Source organism: Rana temporaria, chromosome 2 (genome assembly GCF_905171775.1).
Source record: "Rana temporaria chromosome 2, aRanTem1.1, whole genome shotgun sequence".
In the NCBI taxonomy this organism is placed as follows: Eukaryota; Metazoa; Chordata; class Amphibia; order Anura; family Ranidae; genus Rana; species Rana temporaria.
In genome coordinates, this window is record NC_053490.1 from 29,257,137 (window position 1) to 29,284,426 (window position 27,290).

Consider the following 27,290-nt stretch of genomic DNA (forward strand, 5'->3'; position numbering starts at 1 on the left):
GTGCAAAGCTGGTAGAGACATCCCCGAAAAGACTTGCAGCTGTAATTGCAGTGAAAGGGGGTTCTACAAAGTATCGACTCAGGGGGGCGCCATACAAATGTACCCCCCACTTTTCACATATTTGTTAAAAAAATGTATATAAAAAAAAAAAAAAAAATTGAAAACCATTTATCATTTTCCTTCCACTTCACAATTACCGTATTTATCGGGGTATTGCGCGCTCCCGCGTATAGCGCGCACCCCTAATGTGGACCCGCAATTCCTGTAAAAAAAACATTTTAGTACTTACAGTTTTGGTGTCTTGCGCGGCGTCCATCTGCGGCCTCGTCGGGTCCGGCGTCCGTCTGCGGCTTCGGTGGTGTCCTCCCGGCTTCTCCCGCGCTGTCTCCCCGTCGAATCGCCGCTTCCCGCGCTCAGTTTGAACGCCTCCGCCGACATATATTGTCGTGCAGTACACGCGGCTACATTCGGCCAGGCTCGGCTTCGCTCGTGCTCACGCTCTGTGACGTTTATGCGTGAGCACGAGCGAACCCGAGCCTGGCCGAATGTACTGCACTCGGTATATGTCGGCGCAGGCATTCAAACTGAGCGCGGGAATCGGGTATCGCCGTATATCACGCACCCACGATTTCCCCCTTATTTTAAGGGGAAAAAAGTGCGCGGTATACGCCGATAAATACGGTATGTGCCACTTTGTGTTGGTCTATCACATAAAATCCCAATAAAATACATTTACGTTTTTGGTTGTGACATGACAGAATGTGGAAAGGGTATGAATACTTTTTCAGGACACTGTATATGCTTTCAGGACACATAACTGCAGACGAATGTCCTATAAAAAGCATTCATATGACCGTTGTCATTGAGTCACCAGATAAGAGCAGAATGGCACCTTGTATTTATAGAAGAGGTCGCACCCAATTCTTGCAGTGCTTCCTATGAGTTTAACGGAAGATATTTGCTTACCATAACTGTGTGTGACGTCACTACTTAGAGGCCCCAAGTAGACTTTGTGATCTTCCGGAAAAACTGGTTCCCAAATGGGGTGATTTTAGGCCAGTAGAGATTTGTATGTATATATTCTGATTCCCACACCCTCCCTCGCATCTCTAGGAGATCACACCCAGGGCAGGACTTAGGGTGGTGGGGGCCCCTGGGCTTAATAATCGAAGGGGGCCCCCTGGAGCAGAGAAGTCAGGACGTTCTCTACATTGCAGATAGAGAAAGGAGATGTGTGTCTCATCTCTGTAACTGATACATTCTGCTGGAGAGCTTGTCCGGTTGAAAAACAGACTTACTTGGCTGAATCGCCAGCGGATAATAGAAGAAAGTCTAAAAAAAATGTAAACTAATGCAGACATCACATCCAAGAATTGCTAAGCTGCAATATAACAAACGTTTGCTTTTTGTTTTAATAAAACTCTAATGACTTTGATGTACACATTCATCGTCCACTTTATTTATACATTCAAAAAATATATACACTCGCCGGCCACTTTATTTATACATTCAGAAAATATATACCGTATTTATCGCAGTATAACGCGCTCCCGCGTATACCGCGCACCCCCAAAGTTTACCCGAATCCTGTGGAAAAAAAGTTTTTTTTTGTACTTACAGTTTTGGTGTCTTGCGCGGCCTCCATCAGCGGCCTCGTCGGGTTCGGGTGTCCTCTTCGGCGGGTCCGGCGTCCTTCTGCGGCTTCGGGTGTCCTTCTGCGGCGGGTCCGGTGTCCTCTTCGGCGGGTCCGGCGTCCTTCTGCGGCGTCCTCCCCGCTCGTTTCCCACGCCGAGTTTGAATACTGCGCCGACATATACAGAGCGCAGTACACTCGTGTATTGTCGGCAATGCTCGGCTACCCGCGCTGACGTTCTGTACGTCCAGGACGTGAGCGCGGAAGGAGCCGAGACTGCCCGACTATACCCGAGTGTACTGCGCTCGGTATATGTCGGCGCAGTATTCAAAACTCAGCGCGGGAAAGCGGGTATCGGCGTATACCACGCACCCACGATTTTGCCCTGATTTTCAGGGCAAAAAAGTGCGCGGTATACGCCGATAAATACGGTACATTAGCCAGCCGCTTTATTAGGTAAACCTATTCAATTACTTGGTAACACAAATTGCTAATGAGCCAATCACACGGCAGAAACTCAATGGGCCAGATCCACAAAGAACTTACGGCGGCGTATCTATTGATACGCCCCGTAAGTTCTACGATGTGTCGTCGTATCTTTGTTTTGTATCCACAAAACAAGATACACCTGAATGTGGTCTAGATCCGACTGGCGTACGTCTTAGTACGCCGTCGGATCTTAGGTGCATATTTACGCTGGCCGCTAGGTGGCGCTTCCGTTGATTTCCGCGTAGAGTATGCAAATTAGCTAGATACGCCGATTCTCAAACGTACGTCCGCCCGGCGCATTTGTTTACGTAAGGCTTTTTTCGGCGTAACGTTAGCCCTGCCTCTATGAGGTGTACGCAATGTTAGGTATAGACGTCGGGACAGCGTCGAATTTTCCGTTGATTACGTAAATCGTTCGCGAATAGGGCTTTGCGTAAGTTACGTTCATGTCATAAGCATTGACTATTTGCGACGTGATTTCGCGCATGCGCACTGGGATACGTCCACGGACGGCGCATGCGCCGTTCGTAAAAAGCGTCAATTACGTAGGGTCATACCAGATTACCATACAACATGCCCACTCCAAGCCTACTTTGAATTACGCGGGCTTACGCCGGCAGATTTCTGTTACGCCGGCCCGCATATGGGAGCAAGTTCTTTGTGGATACCCCAGGAGCCACTCTGATTTACGGCGGTGTAGCGCATATGAGATGCGCTACGCCCGCCTAAATATATGCCCGTTTTTGTGGATCTGGCCCAATACATTTAGGCCTCTAGACGTGGTGAAGACGACTTGCTGAAGTTCAAACTGAGCATCAGACTGGGGAAGAAAGGGGATTTAAGGGACTTTGAACGTGGCATGGTTGTTGGTGCCAGACGGGGTGGTCTGAGTATTTAAAAAAAAACTGCTGATCTACTGGGATTTTAACACACAACCATCTCTCGGGTTTACAGAGAATGGTCTGAAAAAGAGAAAATATCCAGTGAGCAGAAGTTGTGTGGAGGAAAATGCCTTGTTGATGTCAGAGGTCAGCATTTAAATTAGGCGCGTTCCCGCGCCGAACGTACTGCGCATGCTCCGTCTGGAAAATTACCCGACGTGCATTGCGCTAAATGACGTCGCACGGACGTCATTTGCTTAGACGTTAACGTAAATGGCGTCCAGCGCCATTCACGGACGACTTACGCAAACAACGTAATTTTCAAATTTCAACGCGGGAACGACGGCTATACTTAACATGGGTTAGTCCACCTAGAGGGCATCCCTAGTTTTACGAGGCGCATCTCGACGTAAACGACGTAAAGTTAGAGCGACGGGTAACGCGGACGTTCGGGAATCGCCGTAATTAGTCAGGAGATATGCCGTCGTATCTCTACTGTGAATCTGGCCCTAAGTTTTTTTCAACTTGATCATTAAACCGGCCTTGCCTACACATGATCGTGAAAAAGCGCGGTGACGTACAACACGTACGACGGCACTATAAAGGGGAAGTTCCATTCGGATGACGCCACCCTTGGGGCTGCTTTAGCTGATTCCGTGTTAGTAAAAGACGATTCGCGCTTTTCAGTCTGTTACAGTGTGATGAATGTGCTTACTCCATTACGAGCGCTAGTTTTACCAGAACGAGCGCTCCCGTCTCATAACTTGCTTCTGAGCATGCGCGGGTTTTTCACGTCGTTAAAGCCCACACACACAATCATTTTTTACCGAAAAACGACAATGTTAAAAAATGCAGCATGTTCAAAAAAAAATTGCCGTTTTTCAGAGACCGAAAAATGCTCTGGAGCCCACACACCATCGTTATTAATGATATTAAAAAAAAAAAAAAACATTTTTTACAACCCGAAAAATGATCGTGTGTATGCGGCATAACGCAAATAACCTCTCGTTACACCCAAGGTAATGCAGGATACTATCTCTGAATGCACAATACATTGATAATCCTTGAAGCCAATGGGCTACAGCAGCAGAAGACCACACCGGGGGCCACTCCTGTCAGCTAAGAACAGGAAACTGAGGCTACAATTTGCACAGGATCACCAAAATTGGACAATAGAAGATTGGAAAAACGTTGCCTGGTCTAATGAGTCTCGATTTCAGCTGCGACATTCAGATGGTCGGGTCAGAATTTGGAGTAAACATGAAATCATGGATCCATCCTGCCTTGTCTCACCAGTTCAGGCTGGTGGTGGTGTAATGATGTGGGGGATATTTTATTGGAACACTTTCGTCCCTTTAGTACTAATTGACCATCATTTAAACACCACGACCTACCTGGGTATTGTTGCTGACCATGTCCATCCCTTTATGACTGCAGTGTCCCCATCTTCTGATGGCTCCTTCCAGCAGGATAATGTCACCATGTCACAAAGAGCCAATCATCTCACCACTGGACAATGAAGTCACTGTACTCCAATGACCTCCACACTCACCACATCTCATCCAATAGAACACCTTTGGGGTGTGGTGGAATGGGAGATTCTCATCATGGATGTGCAGCCGACAAATCTGCAGCAACTGCGTGATGATATCATGTCACTATGGAGCAAAATCTCTGAGGAATGTTTCCAACACTTTGTTGAATCCATGCCACCAAGAATGAAGGCCAAAGGGGGTCCAACCCGGGACTAGCAAGGTGTACCTAATACAGTGGCCGGTGAGTGTGCGTTATATTTTTATATTTTGGGTTGAGATTCACTTTCCTTCCACAGAATGAAGAGACCACTCACCTGCTAATCCCAGATAGGCAACTAAGTATCTGGTCTCCAGCCCGTCCTTGGTGGTCCGCACGGCTCCATATAACGGAGGGATAATCATGATCAGATTACTGACAGTGTTCCCTGGAAGAGATACGGAGAGGAAGATTAGAAAACACCATCCAATAGGGAGACCCTGCAAAGGAGGATAAAACGCCTGTCACCCACCCCCCCCCCCCCCCTCTGATTCATCTCTCCTCACACCTCCTCACACCGCCTCACCCCGCCTCTCCTCACCTCTCCTCACACCGCCTCACCTCTCCTCACACCGCCTCACCCCTCCTCACACCGCCTCACCCCTCCTCACACCGCCTCACCCCTCCTCACACCGCCTCACCCCTCCTCACACCGCCTCGCCTCACCTCTCCTCACACCGCCTCACCCCTCCTCACACCGCCTCGCCTCACCCCTCCTCACACCGCCTCGCCTCACCTCTCCTCACCTCTCCTCACACCGCCTCACCCCTCCTCACACCGCCTCACCTCTCCTCACACCGCCTCACCCCTCCTCACACCGCCTCACCCCGCCTCACCTCTCCTCACACCGCCTCACCCCTCCTCACACCGCCTCACCCCTCCTCACACCGCCTCACCCCTCCTCACACCGCCTCGCCTCACCTCTCCTCACACCACCTCACCCCTCCTCACACCGCCTCACCTCTCCTCACACCGCCTCACCCCTCCTCACACCGCCTCACCCCTCCTCACACCGCCTCACCCCTCCTCACACCGCCTCACCCCTCCTCACACCGCCTCTCCTCACCTCTCCTCACACCGCCTCACCTCTCCTCACACCGCCTCGCCTCACCTCTCCTCACACCGCCTCACCCCTCCTCACACCGCCTCACCCCTCCTCACACCGCCTCGCCTCACCTCTCCTCACACCGCCTCACCCCTCCTCACACCGCCTCACCTCTCCTCACACCGCCTCACCCCTCCTCACACCGCCTCGCCTCACCTCTCCTCACACCGCCTCACCCCTCCTCACACCGCCTCACCCCTCCTCACACCGCCTCACCCCTCCTCACACCGCCTCACCCCTCCTCACACCGCCTCACCCCTCCTCACACCGCCTCACCCCTCCTCACACCGCCTCGCCTCACCTCACACCGCCTCGCCTCACCTCTCCTCACACCGCCTCACCTCTCCTCACACCGCCTCACCCCTCCTCACACCGCCTCACCCCGCCTCACCTCTCCTCACACCGCCTCACCCCTCCTCACACCGCCTCACCCCTCCTCACACCGCCTCACCCCTCCTCACACCGCCTCACCCCTCCTCACACCGCCTCACCCCTCCTCACACCGCCTCTCCTCACACCTCCTCACACCGCCTCACCCCTCCTCACACCGCCTCTCCTCACCTCTCCTCACACCGCCTCACCTCTCCTCACACCGCCTCACCCCTCCTCACACCGCCTCACCCCTCCTCACACCGCCTCACCCCTCCTCACACCGCCTCGCCTCACCTCTCCTCACACCGCCTCACCCCTCCTCACACCGCCTCACCCCTCCTCACACCGCCTCGCCTCACCTCTCCTCACACCACCTCACCCCTCCTCACACCGCCTCACCTCTCCTCACACCGCCTCACCCCTCCTCACACCGCCTCACCCCTCCTCACACCGCCTCTCCTCACCTCTCCTCACACCGCCTCTCCTCACCTCTCCTCACACCGCCTCACCTCTCCTCACACCGCCTCGCCTCACCTCTCCTCACACCGCCTCACCCCTCCTCACACCGCCTCACCCCTCCTCACACCGCCTCGCCTCACCTCTCCTCACACCGCCTCACCCCTCCTCACACCGCCTCACCTCTCCTCACACCGCCTCACCCCTCCTCACACCGCCTCACCCCTCCTCACACCGCCTCACCCCTCCTCACACCACCTCTCCTCACCTCTCCTCACACCGCCTCACCCCTCCTCACACCGCCTCACCCCGCCTCACACCGCCTCACCCCTCCTCACACCGCCTCACCCCTCCTCACACCGCCTCACCCCTCCTCACACCGCCTCGCCTCACCTCTCCTCACACCGCCTCACCTCTCCTCACACCGCCTCACCCCTCCTCACACCGCCTCACCCCGCCTCACCTCTCCTCACACCGCCTCACCCCTCCTCACACCGCCTCACCCCTCCTCACACCGCCTCACCTCTCCTCTCCTCACACCGCCTCACCCCTCCTCACACCGCCTCGCCTCACCCCTCCTCACACCGCCTCGCCTCACCCCTCCTCACACCGCCTCACCCCTCCTCACACCGCCTCGCCTCACCTCTCCTCACACCGCCTCACCTCTCCTCACACCGCCTCACCCCTCCTCACACCGCCTTGCCTCACCTCTCCTCACACCGCCTCACCCCTCCTCACACCGCCTCGCCTCTCCTCACACCGCCTCACCCCCACTCAGCCCTCCTCACACCGCCTCACCCCTCCCCACACCGCCTCACCACTCCCCACACCGCCTCACCACTCCCCACACCGCCTCACCACTCCCCACACCGCCTCACCACTCCCCACCTCACCCCTCCTCACACCGCCTCACCCCTCCTCAGCCTGCCCCATCCCGCCTCACCCCTCCTCACACCGCCTCACCCCTCCTCCCCCCGCCTCACCCCTCCTCACACCGCCTCGCCTCACCCCTCCTCACACCGCCTCGCCTCAACCCTCCTCACACCGCCTCACCCCTTCTCACACCGCCTCACCCCTTCTCACACCGCCTCACCCCTTCTCACACCGCCTCGCCTCAACCCTCCTCACACCGCCTCGCCCCTTCTCACACCGCCTCACCCCTTCTCACACCGCCTCGCCTCAACCCTCCTCACCCCCACTCAGCCCTCCTCACACCGCCTCACCCCCACTCACCCCTCCTCACACCGCCTCGCCTCAACCCTCCTCACCCCTCCTCACACCCCCACTCAGCCCTCCTCACACCGCCTCGCCTCAACCCTCCTCACACCGCCTCGCCTCAACCCTCCTCACACCGCCTCGCCTCAACCCTCCTCACACCGCCTTGCCTCAACCCTCCTCACACCGCCTCAACCCTCCTCACACCGCCTCAACCCTCCTCACACCGCCTCACCCCTCTTCAGCCCTCCTCACCCCCACTCAGCCCTCCTCACACTGCCTCACCCCCACTCACCACGCCTCCCCCCTCCTCACACCGCCTCACCCCTCCTCACACCGCCTCACCCCTCCTCACACCGCCTCGCCTCAACCCTCCTCACACCGCCTTGCCTCAACCCTCCTCACACCGCCTCAACCCTCCTCACACCGCCTCAACCCTCCTCACACCCCCACCCCCCTCCACACACCGCCTCGCCTCAACCCTACACACCCCTCCTCACCTCACCCCGCCTCACCCCTCCTCACACTGCCTCACCCCTCCTCACACCGCCTCGCCTCACCCCTTCTCACACCGCCTCGCCTCAACCCTCCTCACACCGCCTCGCCTCAACCCTCCTCACACCGCCTCGCCTCAACCCTCCTCACACCGCCTCGCCTCAACCCTCCTCACACCGCCTCGCCTCACCCCTTCTCACACCGCCTCGCCTCACCCCTTCTCACACCGCCTCGCCTCAACCCTCCTCACACCGCCTCGCCTCAACCCTCCTCACACCGCCTCTCCTCAACCCTCCTCACACCGCCTCACCCCCACTCAGCCCTCCTCACCCCGCCTCACCCCTCCTCACACCACCTCGCCCCTCCTCACACCGCCTCGCCTCACCCCTCCTCACCGCCTTATCCCTCCTCACACCGCCTCACCCCTCCTCACACCGCCTCGCCTCACCCCTCTTCACACCGCCTTGCCTCAATCCTCCTCACCCCTCCTCACACCGCCTCGCCCCTCCTATGGTCATTGAAAGATTTACATTTCATTTTCAGATACATGCAACACGCTTCATGTAAATATTCTTACAAATATACAGTAAAGTGGACCTTTTAGTACCTTTACAGTTTTAGTCCAGATAAGTAAATTCCTGACATGTCACAATTTTCAGCAACAATATTATGCTTCAAAAAAAAAAAAAAAAAAAAAAAGGTACAAAAACGCAAACCGTCCTTGAGGCCCAATGCATTGACTTTGTCAAGGCTCAGTCTGCTGCAGGCAGGAGGAAGAATTTCCTTAGTCTCCCCTCCACCAGTAAGAAAACTGGACAAAGTAACTTTGCAAGTCACAAAGTAAGAGGCTGCAGCAGAGGCTGACCTGTGTGAAACATTTGTGAACACAGCCAAGGACTGCACGTGAACCAGGATTTACAGTGGTGTATTGCATTAGGAATTTAAGGACGTTTGGACAGAGCGCCCCCCTTACGTCACGTGTCCATCAGAGCGTCCCACATTATGTCACGTGTCCATCAGAGCATCCCCCCCTTACGTCACGTGTCCATCAGAGCGTCCCCCCTTACGTCACGTGTCCATCAGAGCGTCCCCCCTTACGTCACGTGCCCATCAGAGCGTCCCCCCTTACGTCACGTGCCCATCAGAGCGTCCCCCCTTACGCCACGTGCCCATCAGAGCATCCCTCCTTACGTCACGTGCCCATCAGAGCGTCCCCCTTACGTCACGTGCCCATCAGAGCGTCCCCCCTTACATCACGTGTCCATCAGAGCGCCCCCCCTTACGTCACGTGTCCATCAGAGTGCCCCCTTACATCACGTGTCCATCAGAGTGCCCCCTTACATCACGTGTCCATCAGAGCGCCCCCTTACATCACGTGTCCATCAGAGCGCCCCCCCTTACGTCACGTGTCCATCAGAGTGCCCCCTTGCGTCACGTGTCCATCAGAGCATCCCCCCTTACATCACGTGTCCATCAGAGCGTCCACCCTTACATCACGTGTCCATCAGAGTGCCCCCTTACATCACGTGTCCATCAGAGCGCCCCCCCTTACATCACGTGTCCATCAGAGCGTCCCCCCTTACATCACATGTCCATCAGAGCGCCCTCCTTACATCACATGTCCATCAGAGCGCCCCCCTTACATCACATGTCCATCAGAGCGTCCCCCCCTTACATCATGTCCATCAGAGCATCCCCCCCTTACATCACGTGTCCATCAGAGCACCCCCTTACACCACGTGTCCATCAGAGCGTCCCCCCTTACATCACATGTCCATCAGAGCGCCCCCTTACATCACGTGTCCATCAGAGCGCCCCCCCCTTATATCACGTGTCCATCAGAGCGTCCCCCCTTACACCACGTGTCCATCAGAGCGTCCCCCCTTACATCACATGTCCATCAGAGCGTCCCCCCTTACGTCACATGTCCATCAGAGCGCCCCCTTAAATCACGTGTCCATCAGAGCGCCCCCCCCTTATATCACGTGTCCATCAGAGCGCCCCCCCCTTATATCACGTGTCCATCAGAGCGTCCCCCCCTTACATCACGTGTCCATCAGAGCGTCCCCCCTTACATCACATGTCCATCAGAGCGTCCCCCCTTACATCACATGTCCATCAGAGCGCCCCCTTAAATCACGTGTCCATCAGAGCGCCCCCCTTACATCACGTGTCCATCAGAGCGCCCCCCTTACATCACATGTCCATCAGAGTGCCCCCCTTACATCAGGTGTCCATCAGAGCGCCCCTGTATCTTTTAGCATCAGGCAGGCAGAGGATGAGAGCAGGGAGGTGATAGAGGCCTGCACAGAGGAAGTCATACTTTTGTCATCCTGGGATGCAAACAACTAATCACTACAGAGAAAGGGGGGGGGGACCTGTGCTGGGGGGGGGGCTAACAAGTTGACGTTTTGGACATAAATCTCACATCCCAGGTCAGGCAGGATGATGCCTGAATACAGATGGCTCAGTTCCTGTAGAAAACATAGAACTTATTTTTTTTAAGCCAAAAAAATATGTATGTGTATATTATACTAGAATATATATATATATATATATATATATATATATATATATATATATATATATATATATATATATATATATACAGTATATATATATATATACATACATACACACATACACACACACACACACACACATATACACACACACATACACTTTTTCATTTACCTGTACAATTTGCACCTAGCATCAGATCATATTTAAAGGGGGAGGGCCCCAAACAGTGGGTGTGGTCATTGTACGGCAATGGTCTGCTTTGACTGGCTCACATAGAAGCCAGCAGTGTCTGATCTACAGGAAGAGGAGAGGGACACATTTCCATATCTCGGGTACAGAATTTGACTATTATGACATGTGGCCGATGAGTGCAGGTTGATGTGATCGGCGTGGATTACACAGGTGCTTGTGTCCTGAATCATGAAGCATGACTGCTTTTCATATGTGCAGACAAGGACGGCCGTGGTTTCCTGATGGTGACAACAGTAGTCCATTGGAAACCCATGTGATGGGGTAACAACACAGGAGCACAATCAGGAGACAGGGCCAGAGTGCTGTCACCTTGTAACAGGAAGTGCCTTACCAAGAACCTCCATGGAAGGATCAGCAGGTTTTAAGCCAGCCAGAGATAGGGGGGAAAAAACTATTCATTCTCCCCCCCCCCCCCCCCACCCCCCATCAACACACACATTTATGCATTCTAATGGTCAGACTGAGAATAAATAAAATGTGTGAATAGATATAAATACTTGTGAAAAACCTGCCTTCTACCATTTTTTAACCACTTATCCCCCGGACCTTTAGGCAGCTAAATGCCCAGGCCAGGTTTTGCGATTCGGCACTGCGTCGCTTTAACTGACAATTGCGCGGTCGTGCGACGTGGCTCCCAAACAAAATTGGCGCCCTTTTTTCCCCACAAATAGAGCTTTCTTTTGGTGGTATTTGATCACCTCTGCGGTTTTTATTTTTTTGCGCTATAAACAAAAATAGAGCGACAATTTTGAAAAAAATTCAATATTTTTTACTTTTTGCTATAATAAATATCCCCCAAAAACATCTATCACATTTTTTTTCCTCAGTTTAGGCCGATACGTATTCTTCTACCTATTTTTGGTAAAAAAAAAAAAAAAAAAAAAAAAAAAAAAATCGCAATAAGCGTTTATCAATTGGTTTGCATAAAATTTATAGCGTTTACAAAATAGGGGATAGTTTTATTGCATTTTTATTATTATTTTTTTTTTACTACTAATGGCGGCGATCAGCGATTTTTTTTGTGACTGCGACATTATGGCGGACACTTCGGACAATTTTGACTCATTTTTGGGACCATTGGCATTTTCACAGCAAAAAAATGCTCTGTTTTTTTTATCTTGATGCATTAAAGTTCTTGTCCCCCCCCCCCCCCCCCCCCCCCCCAAAAAAAGCGTACTGTTCTATATCCGAGGGAACTATAGCAGAAAATGTTTTACCTTCAAAAACACTTTAACCACTTAAGGACCGCCTCCTGCAGATATACGTCGGCAGAATGGATGGCACGGCTGGGCACAAGCACGTACCTGTACATCCTCTTTAAGGGCCAAGCCGCGCGCCCGCGACCCGGTCCGAAGCTCCGCAGCCGCGGGACCCGATCGCCGCTGGAGTCCCGCGATCGGTCCCCGGAGCTGAAGAACGGGGAGAGGTGTGTGTAAACACAGCTTCCCCGTTCTTCACTGTGGCGCTGTCATTGATCGTGTGTTCCCTGATATAGGGAAGCACAATCAATGACGTCACACGCCCAGCTCCACCCCCCTACAGTTAGAAACACAGATGAGGTCACACTTAACCCCTACAGTGCTTAACTCCTAAACTGCAATTGTAATTTTCACAGTAATCAATGCATTTTTATAGCATTTTTTGCTGTGAAAATGACAATTGTCCCAAAAATGTGTCAAAATTGTCCGAAGTGTCCGCCATAATGTCGCAGTCACGAGAAAAAAAAAAAAAACGCTGATCGCCGCCATTAGTAGTAAAAAAAAAAAAAAAAATATTAATAAAAATGCAATAAAACTGTCTATTTTGTAAATGCTATAAATTTTGCGCAAACCAATCGATAAACGCTTATTGCGATTTTTTTTTACCAAAAATAGGTAAAAGAATACGTATCGGCCTAAACTGAGAAAAAAAAATGTTTTTTTTTATCTTTTTGGGGGATATTTATTATAGCAACAAGTAAAAAATATTGCATTATTTTCAAAATTGTCGCTCTATTTTTGTGTATAGCGCAAAAAATAAAAACCGCAGAGGTGATCAAATACCACCAAAAGAAAGCTCTATTTGTGGGAAAAAAAGGACGCTAATTTTGTTTGGGAGCCACGTCGCACGGCCGCGCAATTGTCAGTTAAAGCGACGTAGTGCCGAATCGCAAAAACTGTCCCGGTCCTTTACCTGCATAAATGTCTGCGTCTTAAGTGGTTAAGATAAAAAAAAAAAAAACTTCTGCCATTACAACGCCTTTAAATCCTATGGGACTCGTCTCACCACTGCGCTGCGGGTACAGTGCGTTTCAAAAAGTCCTGCATGCTGCATCAAAAGCAGGTCCCCAATGAAATGAATAAAAAAAAAAAAGTGTCAAAAACGCTTCTTTGTTGCATTTTTGATGAGTTTTTTTTTGAGTCGCATATAAAAGTTTTACAGGTGCATGCTGGGCAATATGCACCTAGAAAACGCAATGCGTTTTTGCACTGAAGCATTGTGAAAGCAGCCTAAACCCCTTGGGCTAGATTCACATAGATTAGCGGATCTTTAGATCCGCGTAATCTATGTGATTTACGATCCGCCGGTGCAATTTTGCGAGGCTAGTGCAGTATTCACAAAGCACTTACCTCGAGAATTGCACCGGTCGGATCATAACTCCCCCGGCGGAATTCAAATTCCGCGGCTAGGGGGAGTGTACAATTTAAATCAGGCGCGTTCCCGCGACGATTTAACTGCGCATGCGCCGCCGGCGAATTTCCCAGTGCCCATGCTCCAAATGACGTCACTAGGACGTCATTGTTTTCGGCGGCTACGTAAATTCCGGCCATCCGTATTCCCGATCGACTTACGCAAACGACGTAAAAATTTGAATCTCGGCGCGGGAACGACGGCCATACTTAACATTAGCTACCCCTCATACAGGGGTAACTATCCGCCGGAAAAAGCCAAAACGCAAACGACGTAAAAAAAAAGCGACGGGCGGGCGTTCGGTCTTGAATCGGCGGTTCTCCTCATTTGCATATCCGACGTGTAAAAAAACGCGACGACACCTAGCGGCCGGCGGTAGATTGCAGCCTATGATCCGACTGGTGTAAGTCACTTACACCAGTCGGATCTAAGGGAGATCTATGCGGAACTGATTCTTATGAATCAGGCGCATAGATCCGACCGTCGGATCTCAGAGATACGACGGCGGATCAGGAGATACGCCGTTGTATCTCTTCATGAATCTGGCCCCTTATCTTCAGACAGAGAGGATCATTTAAAAATCTTTCTATAAAAAAAATAAAGTAATCAAAATATGGAACAGCAGGCAAAAAAAAAATAAAAAAAAGTTGAAAGTTTTGTCATAAAGTACTTCCAGGCAATTATTACAGTAAGTGGCAACGTGTCCTCACTAATAATACGCTACAGGATTTTCTGACAAGTCAAACAAGAGAAGAGCGGTGCCCCCGGGTCACTCTAGCAGGGCGCATCGCTAAATCCCGCCCCCGTCTCCCCATGGACGGAGCGTGCAATTAAGTGCCAGGAACATTCAGCTCCGCCATCAATCACCGCGCAACGGTATAAACATGACCGATGGGACGCCTCGCATTCGATCCCCCTATGAAGAGGACCTGAAAAATAACGTTACACGTAGGAAGAGGGAGGGATACGTGCGCTGGCCTTTCCTGAACCTACAAAGGACGTCTCCATCCCCCTCTGTCATTCCTTTTATAAAGGCGAACATCAAAGTGACCGAGCGCGCCGCGAAAAAAGGTAAAAATGTCACACTGACATGAAAAGCAGCCATTGTAAGCAAAACGTTTTCTGTTTGTTCAAAGTTCAAGAAATCTGAAAGCCTCGAGAGAATTTTACAGGCTTTTTTTTATTGGAAGATAACTTATGCGGAACATTACTCATAACAACGTGATAAAAATAATGTTCTTTAGCAAGGAACATACATTCCACATTAATAATTCTGCTACCAAAATTAGTGTGTGCTGTAAACAACCCCTGCACCCCCGGCCCCCTTTACATTACACAGCCCCCGCATCTCCGGCCCCCTTTACATTACACAGCCCCCGCACCTCCAGCCCCCTTTACATTACACAGCCCCCGCATCTCCGGCCCCCTTTACATTACACAGCCCACGCACCTCCGGCCCCCTTTACATTACACAGCCCCCGCATGTAAACAGCCCCCGCACCTCCGGCCCCCTTTACATTACACAGCCCCCGCACCTCCGGCCCCCTTTACATTACACAGCCCCCGCACCTCCGGCCCCCTTTACATTACACAGCCCTCGCACCTTCCGGCCCCCTTTACATTACACAGCCCCCGCACCCCCGGCCCCCTTTACATTACACAGCCCCCTGCACCTCCGGCCCCCTTTACATTACACAGCCCCCTGCACCTCCGGCCCCCTTTACATTACACAGCCCCCGCACCCCCTTTACATTACACAGCCCCGGCACCTCCGGCCCCCTTTACATTACACAGCCCCCGCACCTCCGGCCCCCTTTACATTACACAGCCCCCGCACCTCCGGCCCCCTTTACATTACACAGCCCTCGCATGTAAACAGCCCCCGCACCTCCGGCCCCCTGTACATTACACAGCCCCCGCACCCTTTACATTACACAGCCCCTGCACCTCCGGCCCCCTTTACATTACACAGCACCCGCACCTCCGGTCCTCTTTACATTACACAGCCCTCGCACCTCCGGCCCCCTTTACATTACACAGCCCCCGCACCTCCGGTCCTCTTTACATTACACAGCCCTCGCACCTCCGGCCCCCTTTACATTACACAGCCCCCGCACCTCCGGCCCCCTTTACATTACACAGCCCCAGCACCTCCAGCCCCCTTTACATTACACAGCCCTCGCACCTCCGGCCCCCTTTACATTACACAACCCCCGCACCTCCGGCCCCCCTTTACATTACACAGCCCCCCGCACCTCCGGCCCCCCTTTACATTACACAGTGCCCCATCACTGGTGTTCCCGGGAGGCACAGTGACCCATCACTGGTGTTCCCGGGAGGCACAGTGACCCATCACTGGTGTTCCCGGGAGGCACAGTGACCCATCACTGGTGTTCCCGGGAGGCACAGTGACCCATCACTGGTGTTCCCGGGAGGCACAGTGACCCATCACTGGTGTTCCCGGGAGGCATAGTGACCCATCATTGGTGTTCCCGGGAGGCACAGTGCCCCATCATTGGTGTTCCCGGGAGGCATAGTGCCCCATCATTGGTGTTCCCGGGAGGCATAGTGCCCCATCATTGGTGTTCCCGGGAGGCATAGTGCCCCATCATTGGTGTTCCCGGGAGGCATAGTGCCCCATCATTGGTTGAAATGAACAAATAAATAGCATTTTGCGTTTTTTTAATGATTTTAATCAACTAATCTAGACAATAAATGTCAGTTGCAGCCCTACTCTGAGAACTCTTCCAGCCCCACTGCTGGAGTTGTCACCAACCGTGTTCCAACTCCTTTCCTTGGTAGACGGACTGGATGGTTTTGTTCCGATCTCAGAAATCCTCTTTGCATGCAGGCATTGTTTGGAAAGTTTCCTCCACTGAGTTACACTTTTTAAATCCTGCTGCAAAGTCAAATGCGAGAATGCCATAAAATGCTATAATAGCGGAGATACAAGGCTGTATAACTAGAGGACGCGAGCCAATAAAAATCATTGCATTCATTCCCCTTTTTAATCAGGTTTTACAATTGTAATTAAAGTTTATTGAAGGATAATGGCTGAGCTAATTAGTTGTCGGACTAAATATGTATTGTCCCTTGAATTCAACTGCGTGAGGAAGAGGAGCCCGCAGCCAGGACTGCGCAAACAGCAAAGCCTTGTGCCAAAAGTGGAACTAAAGTGTCAAGCACTGTCTTAACCACTTAAGGACCGGGCCCGTTTTTCATACTGTTTACAAGTTTAAAAACAGATTTTTTTTTGCTAGAAAACTACTTGGAACCCCCAAACATTATTGATTTATTTATTTTTTCTAACACCCCAGAGAACCTAAAATGGTCATTGCAATACTTTTTGTCACACTGTATTTGCGCAGCGGTCTTACAATCGCACTTTTTTTGGAAAAAAAAATCACTTTTTAAGTTAACCCAATTTTTTTTTTTTATTGTGTGAAAGATAATGTTACGCCAAGTAAATCATACCCAACATGTCACGCCTCAAAATTGCGCCCGTTCGTGGAATGGTGTGAAACTTTTACCCTTAAAAATCTCCATTGGCAATTTTTAAAAAAATTCTACAGGTTGCATCTTTTTTTATTTTTCATTCCTTTATTGTAATCTTAGCAAAGATTTACAGATAAAACAAGTCATGTCAGTCTCATGTGCAGAAGTATATTCAATCTGCATACACAAATAACCAAAAACCAGCAAGACTACGGAAATAATGGACCATTGAAACAATCACTTTGCCTGTATGATAACATTAGGGTTGTCCCGATACCGATACCAGTATCGGTATCGGGAGCGATACCGAGTATTTGCAGGAGTACTTGTACTCCCGCAAATACCCCCGATGCCTGAATAGAATACTTGCAACCCCCCCCCCCCTTCGCCTTGCAGCCGCCACCGTATATCGCAAATCCGCCGCTGCCGCGTTAATCAATGTGCGGCGAACATTACAGGCACCTTTAGTTTGAATCGCTGTTTTGCCCGCCGCGCCGTGTATAGACACTCCCCCTTGGACGGATCTATCCAATCCCGAGCAAGGGGGAGTGTCCTTTACACGGCGTGGCAGGGAAAACAGCTATTCATTTCAAACGAAAGCTGCCTGTAATGTTCGCCGCACGGTGATTAACGCGGCGGCGGCATCATCATTAGGTATGGCGGACATGGCTGGATATGTTTGGGGACATGGCTGCATATATGCGGGGGGACATGGCTGCATTTATGCGGGGGGACAGGGCTGCATTTATGCGGGGGGACATGGCTGCATTTATGTGGGGGGACATGGCTGCATTTATGTGGGGGGACATGGCTGCATTTATGTGGGGGGACATGGCTGCATTTATGTGGGGGGACATGGCTGCATATGTGGGGGGACATGGCTGCATATGTGGGGGGACATGGCTGCATATGTGGGGGGACATGGCTGCATATGTGGGGGGACATGGCTGCATATGTGGGGGGACATGGCTGCATATGTGGGGGACATGGCTGCATATGGGGGGGGACATGGCTGCATATGGGGGGGGGACATGGCTGCATATGGGGGGGGACATGGCTGCATTTGGGGACACATTTAAAAAAAAAGTATCGGTAAGTACATAAAAAAAAAGTATCGGTACTTGTACTCAGCCCTAAAAAAGTGGAATCGGGACAACCCTAGATAACCTTAATAAGGTTGCATCTTTTGAGTTACAGAGGAGGGCTAGAATTATTGCTCTCGCTCTAACGATCGCGGTGATACCTCACTTGTGTGGTTTGAACACCGTTTTCATATGCGGGCGCTACTCACGTATGCGTTTACTTCTGCGCATATTTATTTTACTTGATTTTATTTTTAAACCGTTTAAAAAAAAAACAAATACAAAAAAAAAAAAATGGGTCATATTAGAAAAAAGCATGACAGGTCCTCTTAAATATGAGATCTGGGGTCAAAAAGACCTTAGATCTCATATTTAGACTAAAATGCAATAAGAAAAGAAAAAAAGGCATTTGAAAAAATGACAAAAAATAAAATAAAATGTGCCTTTAAGACGCATGGGCGGAACTGACGTTTTGACGTTGCTTCCACCCTGCTATGCTATGGGGACGGGTGGGGGCCATCTTGCCCTCACTTGTATCCATGGTAAGCAGGACCCGATCAGCGAAGGGCCCGCGCCGCCGATAATGGTGATCTCACGCTGCTGCCGTTACCGAGCTATTCATCTTTAAAGTGCCGACGTATATGTACGTGAGCTGGTCCTTAAGTGGTTAAAAATAATCCACAAGCAGAAACCGTGAAAAAAAAAAAAAAAAATTGCGCTTTCCTTAGGCTGCTTTCACAATGATTTATTTTACTTCTGCATTAAGAAAGCGATTTAAAAACGTGTGACCGCGTACAGTGGATATAAAAAGTCTACACACCCGTTACGTCAGGTTTCTGTAATGTAAAAAAAATAAATAAAATTTGACAAAAATTATTTCAGAATTTTTTCCACCTTTAATGTGACCTAGAAACTTTACAACACAGTTTGAAAAAAATAACAAAAAACAGTTTAGGTGGAGGGAAGTAAAGCCCACTCTTTGCAAAAACACTCCAAATCTGTCAGATTGTGAGGGCATCTCCTGTGCACAGCCCTCTTCAGATCACCCCACCGATTTTCAATGGGATTTAGGTCTGGGCTCTGTCTGGGCCATTCCAAAAACTTTAATCTTCTTCTGGAGAAGCCATTCCTTAGTTGATTTGGATGTATGATTTGGGTCGTTGTCATGCTGAAAGATGAAGTTCCTTATGTTCAGCTTTCTAGCAGAAGCCTGAAGGTTTTGTGCCAATATTGACTGGTATTTGGAACTGTTCACAATTCCCTCTACCTTGGCTAAGTCCCCTGTTCCAGCTGAAGGAAAACATCCCCAAAAGAATGATGCTGCCACCACCATGCTTCACGGTGGGTATGGTGTTTTTTTGGTGATGTGCAGTGTTGTTTTTGTACCAAACATATCTTTTGGAATTATGGCCAAAAAGTTCAAGCTTGGTTTCATCAGACCAGAACACATTTTCCCACATGCTTTTGGGAGACTTCAGGTGTGTTTTTGCAAAATTTAGCCGGGCTTTGATGTTTTTCTTCATAAGAAAAGGCTTCCATCTTGGCACTCTACACCATAGCCCAGACCTATAAAGAATACAAGAGATTGTTGTCAGTACTTGCCAGATATTCCTGCATCTCTTTTAATGTGTCCGTAGGCCTCTTGGCTCCCTCCCTGACCAGTTTTCTTCCCCGTCTTTTCATCAATTTTGGAGGAACGTCCAGTTCTTGGTAATGTCCCTGTTGTGCCATATTTTCTCCACTTGATGATGGCTGTCTTCACTGTGTTCCATGATATATCTAATGCCTTGGAAAGTCTTGTACCTTTCTCCTGACTGATGACTTAACAATGAGATCCCTCTGATGGTTTGGAAGCTCTCTGCGGACCATGGCTTTTGCTGTAGGATGCGACTAAGAAAATGTCAGGAAAGACCTACTAGAACAGCTGAACTTTATTTGGGGTTAATCCGAGGCACTTTAAAATGATGGCAGGTGTGTACTGACTCCAATTTAACATGAGTTTGAATGTGACTGCTTAATTCTGAACACAGCTACACCCCCAGTTATAACAGGGTGTGCACACTTTTGCAACCACATTATTTTAGTTTTTATTTCTACTTACTCCCCACATTTCCTTGCGAACCTTCCACCTCTCCCGCCACCTCAGTCTTCATTGCAGCGACACATGACCAATGCCACTCAAACTATACAGTACTACTCTGCATGGAGCGAGGCGGAATCTGATGATCAGATTCTGTCTCCGCACTTTGCATATTGTCAGATAATGCCTCAGGCGATTTGCGCATGGCCAGACAGGGACTCTTGAACAGTGGAAAGAGCACCCAAGCCAAGCCTGGAAATCCTTGATCGGTAAAGGAGCAAGCAGGGGTTTCTGGACAAGAGAAAACCTCTAGGCCAAGAGGGAGCTCCTGGACATAGAAAAAGAGCCTCTCAGTCAAGTGGAGACTCTTGGACAAGGAAAAGGATCCTCCAGGCCAAGCAGGGAGACCTAGACATGACAAATACGCTAGGCTAAATAGGGACTCCAAGACAAAGAAAAGCAGCCTCTGGGTCTAGTGGGGGCTGCCAGATAAGGGAATGAAGCCTGTGAGGGAAAGGTGCATGCGGGGCCAAGCGGAACTCAAGGGAAAGGTGCCTGCGGGGCCAAGCGGAACTCGAGGGAAAGGTGCCTGCGGGGCCAAGCGGAACTCGAGGGAAAGATGCCTGCGGGGCCAAGCGGAACTCGAGGGAAAAGGTGCCTGCGGGGCCAAGCGGAACTCGAGGGAAAAGGTGCCTGCGGGGCCAAGTGGAACTCGAGGGAAAAGGTGCCTGCGGGGCCAAGTGGAACTCGAGGGAAAAGGTGCCTGCGGGGCCAAGTGGAACTCGAGGGAAAGGTGCCTGCGGGGCCAAGCGGAACTCGAGGGAAAAGGTGCCTGCGGGGCCAAGCGGAACTCGAGGGAAAAGGTGACTGCGGGGCCAAGCGGAACTCGAGGGAAAAGGTGCCAGCGGGGCCAAGCGGAACTCGAGGGAAAAGGTGCCAGCGGGGCCAAGCCGAACTCCCGGGAAAGGCGCCTGCGGGGCCAAGCCGAACTCCCGGGAAAGTAGGAACCTTAGCATAAGAGAGACAACTCACTGGGCCAAGCAGGAACTCCCAGACACAGGAAAAGTGCCACTAAGCAAAGACATTTGCACCAAAGAAATTGGCAAATTGACTTTGGGGTGTAGGAGGAAAACACGCCACAGATTTACAGATTTAGCCTAGTCACCTATTAACTTAACATGTAATAAATGCATTTATAGAAGTCATAATACTAAAAGAGGTCCTGTTTTCTATTTCAGAAAGTTTGAAAGCCTGCAAGTTGCCCTCAGGATAAAAACCATTCAGCAATCTGCTCCCCTCCTGTACAGGTAACAGTAACAGCGGGTCCTACAGGGTGTAAAATTATAACAACAGCTATACACTTGAGTGCACAAGGTCACATCGATCCCATTACTCGCATTGCTGACCACAAACACAGCACTCCGTCCTGCTAAACAAACCATTATTCACAGGAGAGCTCCGTGGGGATGACGTGCTGCAATGTTGTAGCTAATCACGTTACCCAATTAAACTTTTCCCTGGAGCAATATTCCTATACCAGATACATGATAAAGAGCTGGAAAAGTCAGGAAGATCAAATAGTTTAGACATTTCTAGGTGACTTTACGCTGCATGTAGAAAGGTCAGTCCACCCAACCCTGGCGGAACAAGGTCAGCAATGACCGCTTCCAAATTCGCTCAGCTACTAACCGTTCCCATTTAAAAGTGCCCGCTACATCCCTAAGGGTTCAATGCGCACTTACTTTGATTTTAACACACAACAAAGCGCCTACTACTTCAACATGATAGAGAGAGAGATAGATATATAGATCAGGGTTTGACAAATTTGTTTGGAATCTAGGAGCCAGCTAAAAAAGTTAGGAGCCAGAAAACGCGCCCCGTCCCGACGAGCTTGCGCGCAGAAGCGAACACATGCGTGAGCAGCGCCCATATATGTAAACGGTGTTCAAACCACACATGTGAGGTATCGCCGCGATTGGTAGAGCGAGAGAAATAATTCTAGCACTAGTCCTCCTCTGTAACTCAAAACATGCAACCTGTAGATTTTTTTAAACGTCGCCTATGAAGATTTTAAAGGATAAAAGTTTGTCGGCATTACACGAGCTGACGCAATTTTGAAGCGTGACATGTTAGGTATGAATTTACTCAGCGTAACATTATCTTTCATAATATTAAAAAAAATGGGGATAATTTTACTGTTGTCTTATTTTTTAATTAAAAAAAGCGTATTTTTTTCCCAAAAAAGTGCGCTTGTAACAACGCTGCGCAAATACAGCGTGACAGAAGGTATTGCAACGATCGCCATTTTATGCTCTAGGGTGTTAGGATAAAAAAATATATATAATGTTTGGGGGTTCTAATTAGAGGGAAGAAGATGGCAGTGAAAATAGTGAAAAATGACATTAGAATTGCTGTTTAACTTGTAATGCTTAACTTGTAATACCAACGGCCACCACCAGATGGCGCCAGCTTACACATCTGGTGGTAATAACTTGTAATATCAACGGCTCACCACCAGATGGCCCCCTTCCAAGCCAAGTCGCCAGGACCCTATTTCTAGTCGCCATGGCGACCGGGATTTGTCAAGCCCTGATTATATATATATATATATATATATATATATATAGGGGCTCAGTAGAACCCTGGCTCATTAGTATGCCCAAGCTCAGTAATACCCCTGCTCAGCATATCCCCACCTCATTAGCACCACTTACCAGATCCCCCCAGCTCATTAGTACCCTTGTTGTTCAGTAGATCCCCAGCTCATTAGTACCCTTGTTCAGCAGATCCCCAGCTCATTAGTACCCTTGTTCAGCAGATCCCCAGCTCATTAGTTCCCTTGTTGTTCAGCAGATCCCCAGCTCATTAGTACCCTTGTTGTTCAGTAGATCCCCCAGCTCATTAGTACCCTTGTTGTCCAGCAGATCCCCAGCTCATTAGTACCCTTGTTGTTCAGTAGATCCCCCAGCTCATTAGTACCCTTGTTGTTCAACAGATCCCCAGCTCATTATTACCCTTGTTGTTCAGCAGATCCCCCAGCTCATTATTACCCTTGTTGTTCAGCAGATCCCCAGCTCATTAGTACCCTTGTTGTTTAGCAGATCCCCAGCTCATTAGTACCCTTGTTGTTCAGCAGATCCCCAGCTCATTAGTACCCTTGTTGTTCAGCAGATCCCCCAGCTCATTATTACCCTTGTTGTTCAGCAGATCCCCCAGGTCATTAGTACCCTTGTTGTTCAGTAGATCCCCCAGCTCATTAGTACCCTTGTTGTTCAGCAGATCCCCCAGCTCATTATTACCCTTGTTGTTCAGCAGATCCCCCAGCTCATTAGTACCCTTGTTGTTCAGTAGATCCCCCAGCTCATTAGTACCCGTGTTATTCAGCAGATCCCCCAGCTCATTAGTACCCTTGTTGTTCAGCAGATCCCCAGCTCATTAGACCCCTTGTTGTTCAGCAGATCCCCAGCTCATTATTACCCTTGCTGTTCAGCAGATCCCCAGCTCATTAGTACCCTTGTTGTTCAGCAGATCCCCCCAGCTCATTAGTACCCTTGTTGTTCAGCAGATCCCCCAGCTCATTAGTACCCTTGTTGTTCAGCAGATCCCCAGCTCATTAGTACCCTTGCTGTTCAGCAGATCCCCCAGCTCATTAGTACCCTTGTTGTTCAACAGATCCCCAGCTCATTATTACCCTTGTTGTTCAGCAGATCCCCCAGCTCATTATTACCCTTGTTGTTCAGCAGATCCCCAGCTCATTAGTACCCTTGTTGTTTAGCAGATCCCCAGCTCATTAGTACCCTTGTTGTTCAGCAGATCCCCAGCTCATTAGTACCCTTGTTGTTCAGCAGATCCCCCAGCTCATTATTACCCTTGTTGTTCAGCAGATCCCCCAGGTCATTAGTACCCTTGTTGTTCAGTAGATCCCCCAGCTCATTATTACCCTTGTTGTTCAGCAGATCCCCCAGCTCATTAGTACCCTTGTTGTTCAGTAGATCCCCCAGCTCATTAGTACCCGTGTTATTCAGCAGATCCCCCAGCTCATTAGTACCCTTGTTGTTCAGCAGATCCCCAGCTCATTAGACCCCTTGTTGTTCAGCAGATCCCCAGCTCATTATTACCCTTGCTGTTCAGCAGATCCCCAGCTCATTAGTACCCTTGTTGTTCAGCAGATCCCCCCAGCTCATTAGTACCCTTGTTGTTCAGCAGATCCCCCAGCTCATTAGTACCCTTGTTGTTCAGCAGATCCCCAGCTCATTAGTACCCTTGCTGTTCAGCAGATCCCCAGCTCATTAGAACCCTTGCTGTTCAGCAGATCCCCCAGCTCATTAGAACCCTTGCTGTTCAGCAGATCCCCAGCTCATTAGTACCCTTGTTGTTCAGCAGCTCCCCCAGCTCTGCTGATGCCCCACTAAGTAGACCCCCATCTCTGCTGATCCTCTGCTCATTAGGAACTGTGACAGGAGTCACTTTGGGTGGGGGGTTTGTGCGGCTCAGCTTGCCTGGGAGAGCACTGGAGGCTCCCGGTCCAGATCCCATGGCCCCCCCTATATGTAAGTTACCCTGTGTCCATTCTGGGCACAGAGTGACTGAGAACTCCCGTTGGGTCTGCCTAACCCAACTCACTTTGACACTGTTGTCCTGGATTCTGTGTGTGTGGTTTGTGCTGAAGAAGTGAAGGGGATCCTTTTACTTGGGATATTAATGTTTGTGAGCAATATCCTTCACCTTTAAGACTGCTAGACTCTTGTAAAATTATTTCAAAGACCGGGGGCAGGGCAGAAAGGGGAGGGGGGGATTCCGCCAACAGCTCTCCCTGCTGATAAGACTGTTTACTGATGAGAAGTTTGAACACACCTGACCTGTGTGTATTGTTCTTGGCCAGTTTACCCCGCCCTGAAAGGTGGGGGGGAGTATCTCAGAGTTATACATCTGTGGTAACATGTGCTTGAATAAAGTCTGCTGGTTTTCACCCAACACTGAAGTATTTGAAAGAAAAGATGTGTGTTGGGACTTTAAATGGGGCAGTGGCTAAGATTAGAACACTGTCCCCATCCCTAGTAATTGTATACAATTGGGAAAGGGAGGGATCCTATATTCCACAACGTTCCTAGATGTCAATATCGTCGGTTAGCACTTATTACTTTTGACTGTCAATCTACTCAGAGGTAAGAGTATTGGGACTCTACCCTATGCCCCCTACTCTTTCCGGCACAATCACTAAACTACCATTTAGTGAATTTTTGTATTATATTTTCAGATTTATCCAGGCCCTACTTGCTCCTGATGAGTGGAAGTACATCCACGAAACGCGTCGAGCTCCCTACTGATGTTCTGTCCCAGCAATTTTATTACATCATTGATTTCTATCTCTGAGAATTATGGATCATTTAATAAATTTTTACATTGTCAATTTGACCTTGCTCATTATATGTTTTGGTAACCAAAACTACCTATTTTTTATTTTATAGTATTACATTTACATTTGGTTACAGTGATGCATACTATGGTACACTATAGGTATTGTTATGTTTTATTATGTAATAATTTTTGATTTACCAATCATGCCTATTATTCTGTATAATATTTATTGTGATGTATGTCCACTTCTGGTATGCTCTATTGTACCCAATAAATGTAATTGTACCTTATTAATTGATTCAATATATTCCGGTGTTGCGTTTCATGTTAAAGTCCCACAATCCCTGTGCCTCATCTTCCCTATTACCCTTCCCTTCCCCCGTGTTCCCGTTCCCCTTATATATGCCTTCTTCCATGAACATTGACGATGGAGACCATGGTAGTTACCACTAGCCATGGTTCCACCCACAGATCCAATGCTAGGTCGTTTTTTACATTGTTACAATATTACACTTTGTCCCTCCCCATCTCCCGGTTTTCCCTCCCTTTCCCAATTGTATACAACACTGAAGTATGGCTGGTGACTGGGTGGGCCAGAGTCTTGGATCGTGCTGGTTCTGGATAAAGGAAGCATTTATGGCGGACATAGTCCTGTTGAGGACAAGGGTTTGTCACAGGAACCCTCAGCTCTGCTGTTCCCCCCACTCCGTAGTAACCCCACAGCGCTGTCGATTCCCCACTTAGTAGTACGATAACCCCCATCTATGCTCGCTCTCGTCCCCCTCACCTCCCGCTATATTGCTCCCATGCTGCTCATCATATGACATCTTCTAGTCTTTCCTGTTCCGGTCACTCACCGTCGCCTAGTAAGTCTTGGGCAGAGACAGTGCCTTCAGAAAGTGCCCCCCCATCTCACCATACCAGATCTCCCTTGCCACACTTTGCAGTCCGCAGCAATAAACAATGCTTCTAGTTATGGGGGAGCATATGACCCTCTCAAGCGACACTGCTCAGGTCAAGCCGCCAATTGCCATGCCTGAGCACCGTCACATGACTGGGGTTCGTGAGGTCACTCCTCCCCCTAGTGTCTGGCGCTAGCGGACACCTTGGGTTTCAGTGCTGGCCGAGGCGCATGCAGGAGCTTCAAGGGAGCGCTGGGAAGGAGAATATAACCGGGGCATGGGAGGACCTTTTCGGAAACACACTCACATGCATGGGAAAAAAAACAGGGCCCATCTAAAGCCATATTAGGAGTAAGAATTACGGGCCATCCTTCTAAAAAAGGTTTGTCAAAAATGCCCTTTTTTTAAAAAAATATGCACCACAACACAGAGGTGTGAATGCACCAATACACCAGAAAAAAATAAAAATAAAATAAAATAAAATAAAATAAAATTATATATATATATATATATATATATATATATATATATATATATATATATATCACACAGTTCCCCCCACCATAACAATAAAACAATCATAACCAATAGACTTATGCCCTGTACACACGATCGGAACTTTGTCCGACCAAATTCACATTGGAATTCCATCGGAGTAAAATAGAACATGTTCTCTATGTAAACTCCAATGGAATTCATCGGAATTTCCC

At 49.6% G+C, this 27,290-nt stretch overlaps 1 protein-coding gene across 1 annotated transcript in view; it reads right to left on the reverse strand.

Moving 5' to 3' along the window:
• The window catches only part of ACER3 (alkaline ceramidase 3), a 107,293-nt gene that overhangs the window by 50,632 nt on the left and 29,371 nt on the right, over positions 1-27,290 (reverse strand). The window contains exon 2 of the mRNA XM_040339993.1: positions 4,853-4,963. Coding sequence (XP_040195927.1) covers positions 4,853-4,963 — 111 coding nt within the window. The remainder of the gene's footprint in view (positions 1-4,852; positions 4,964-27,290) is intronic.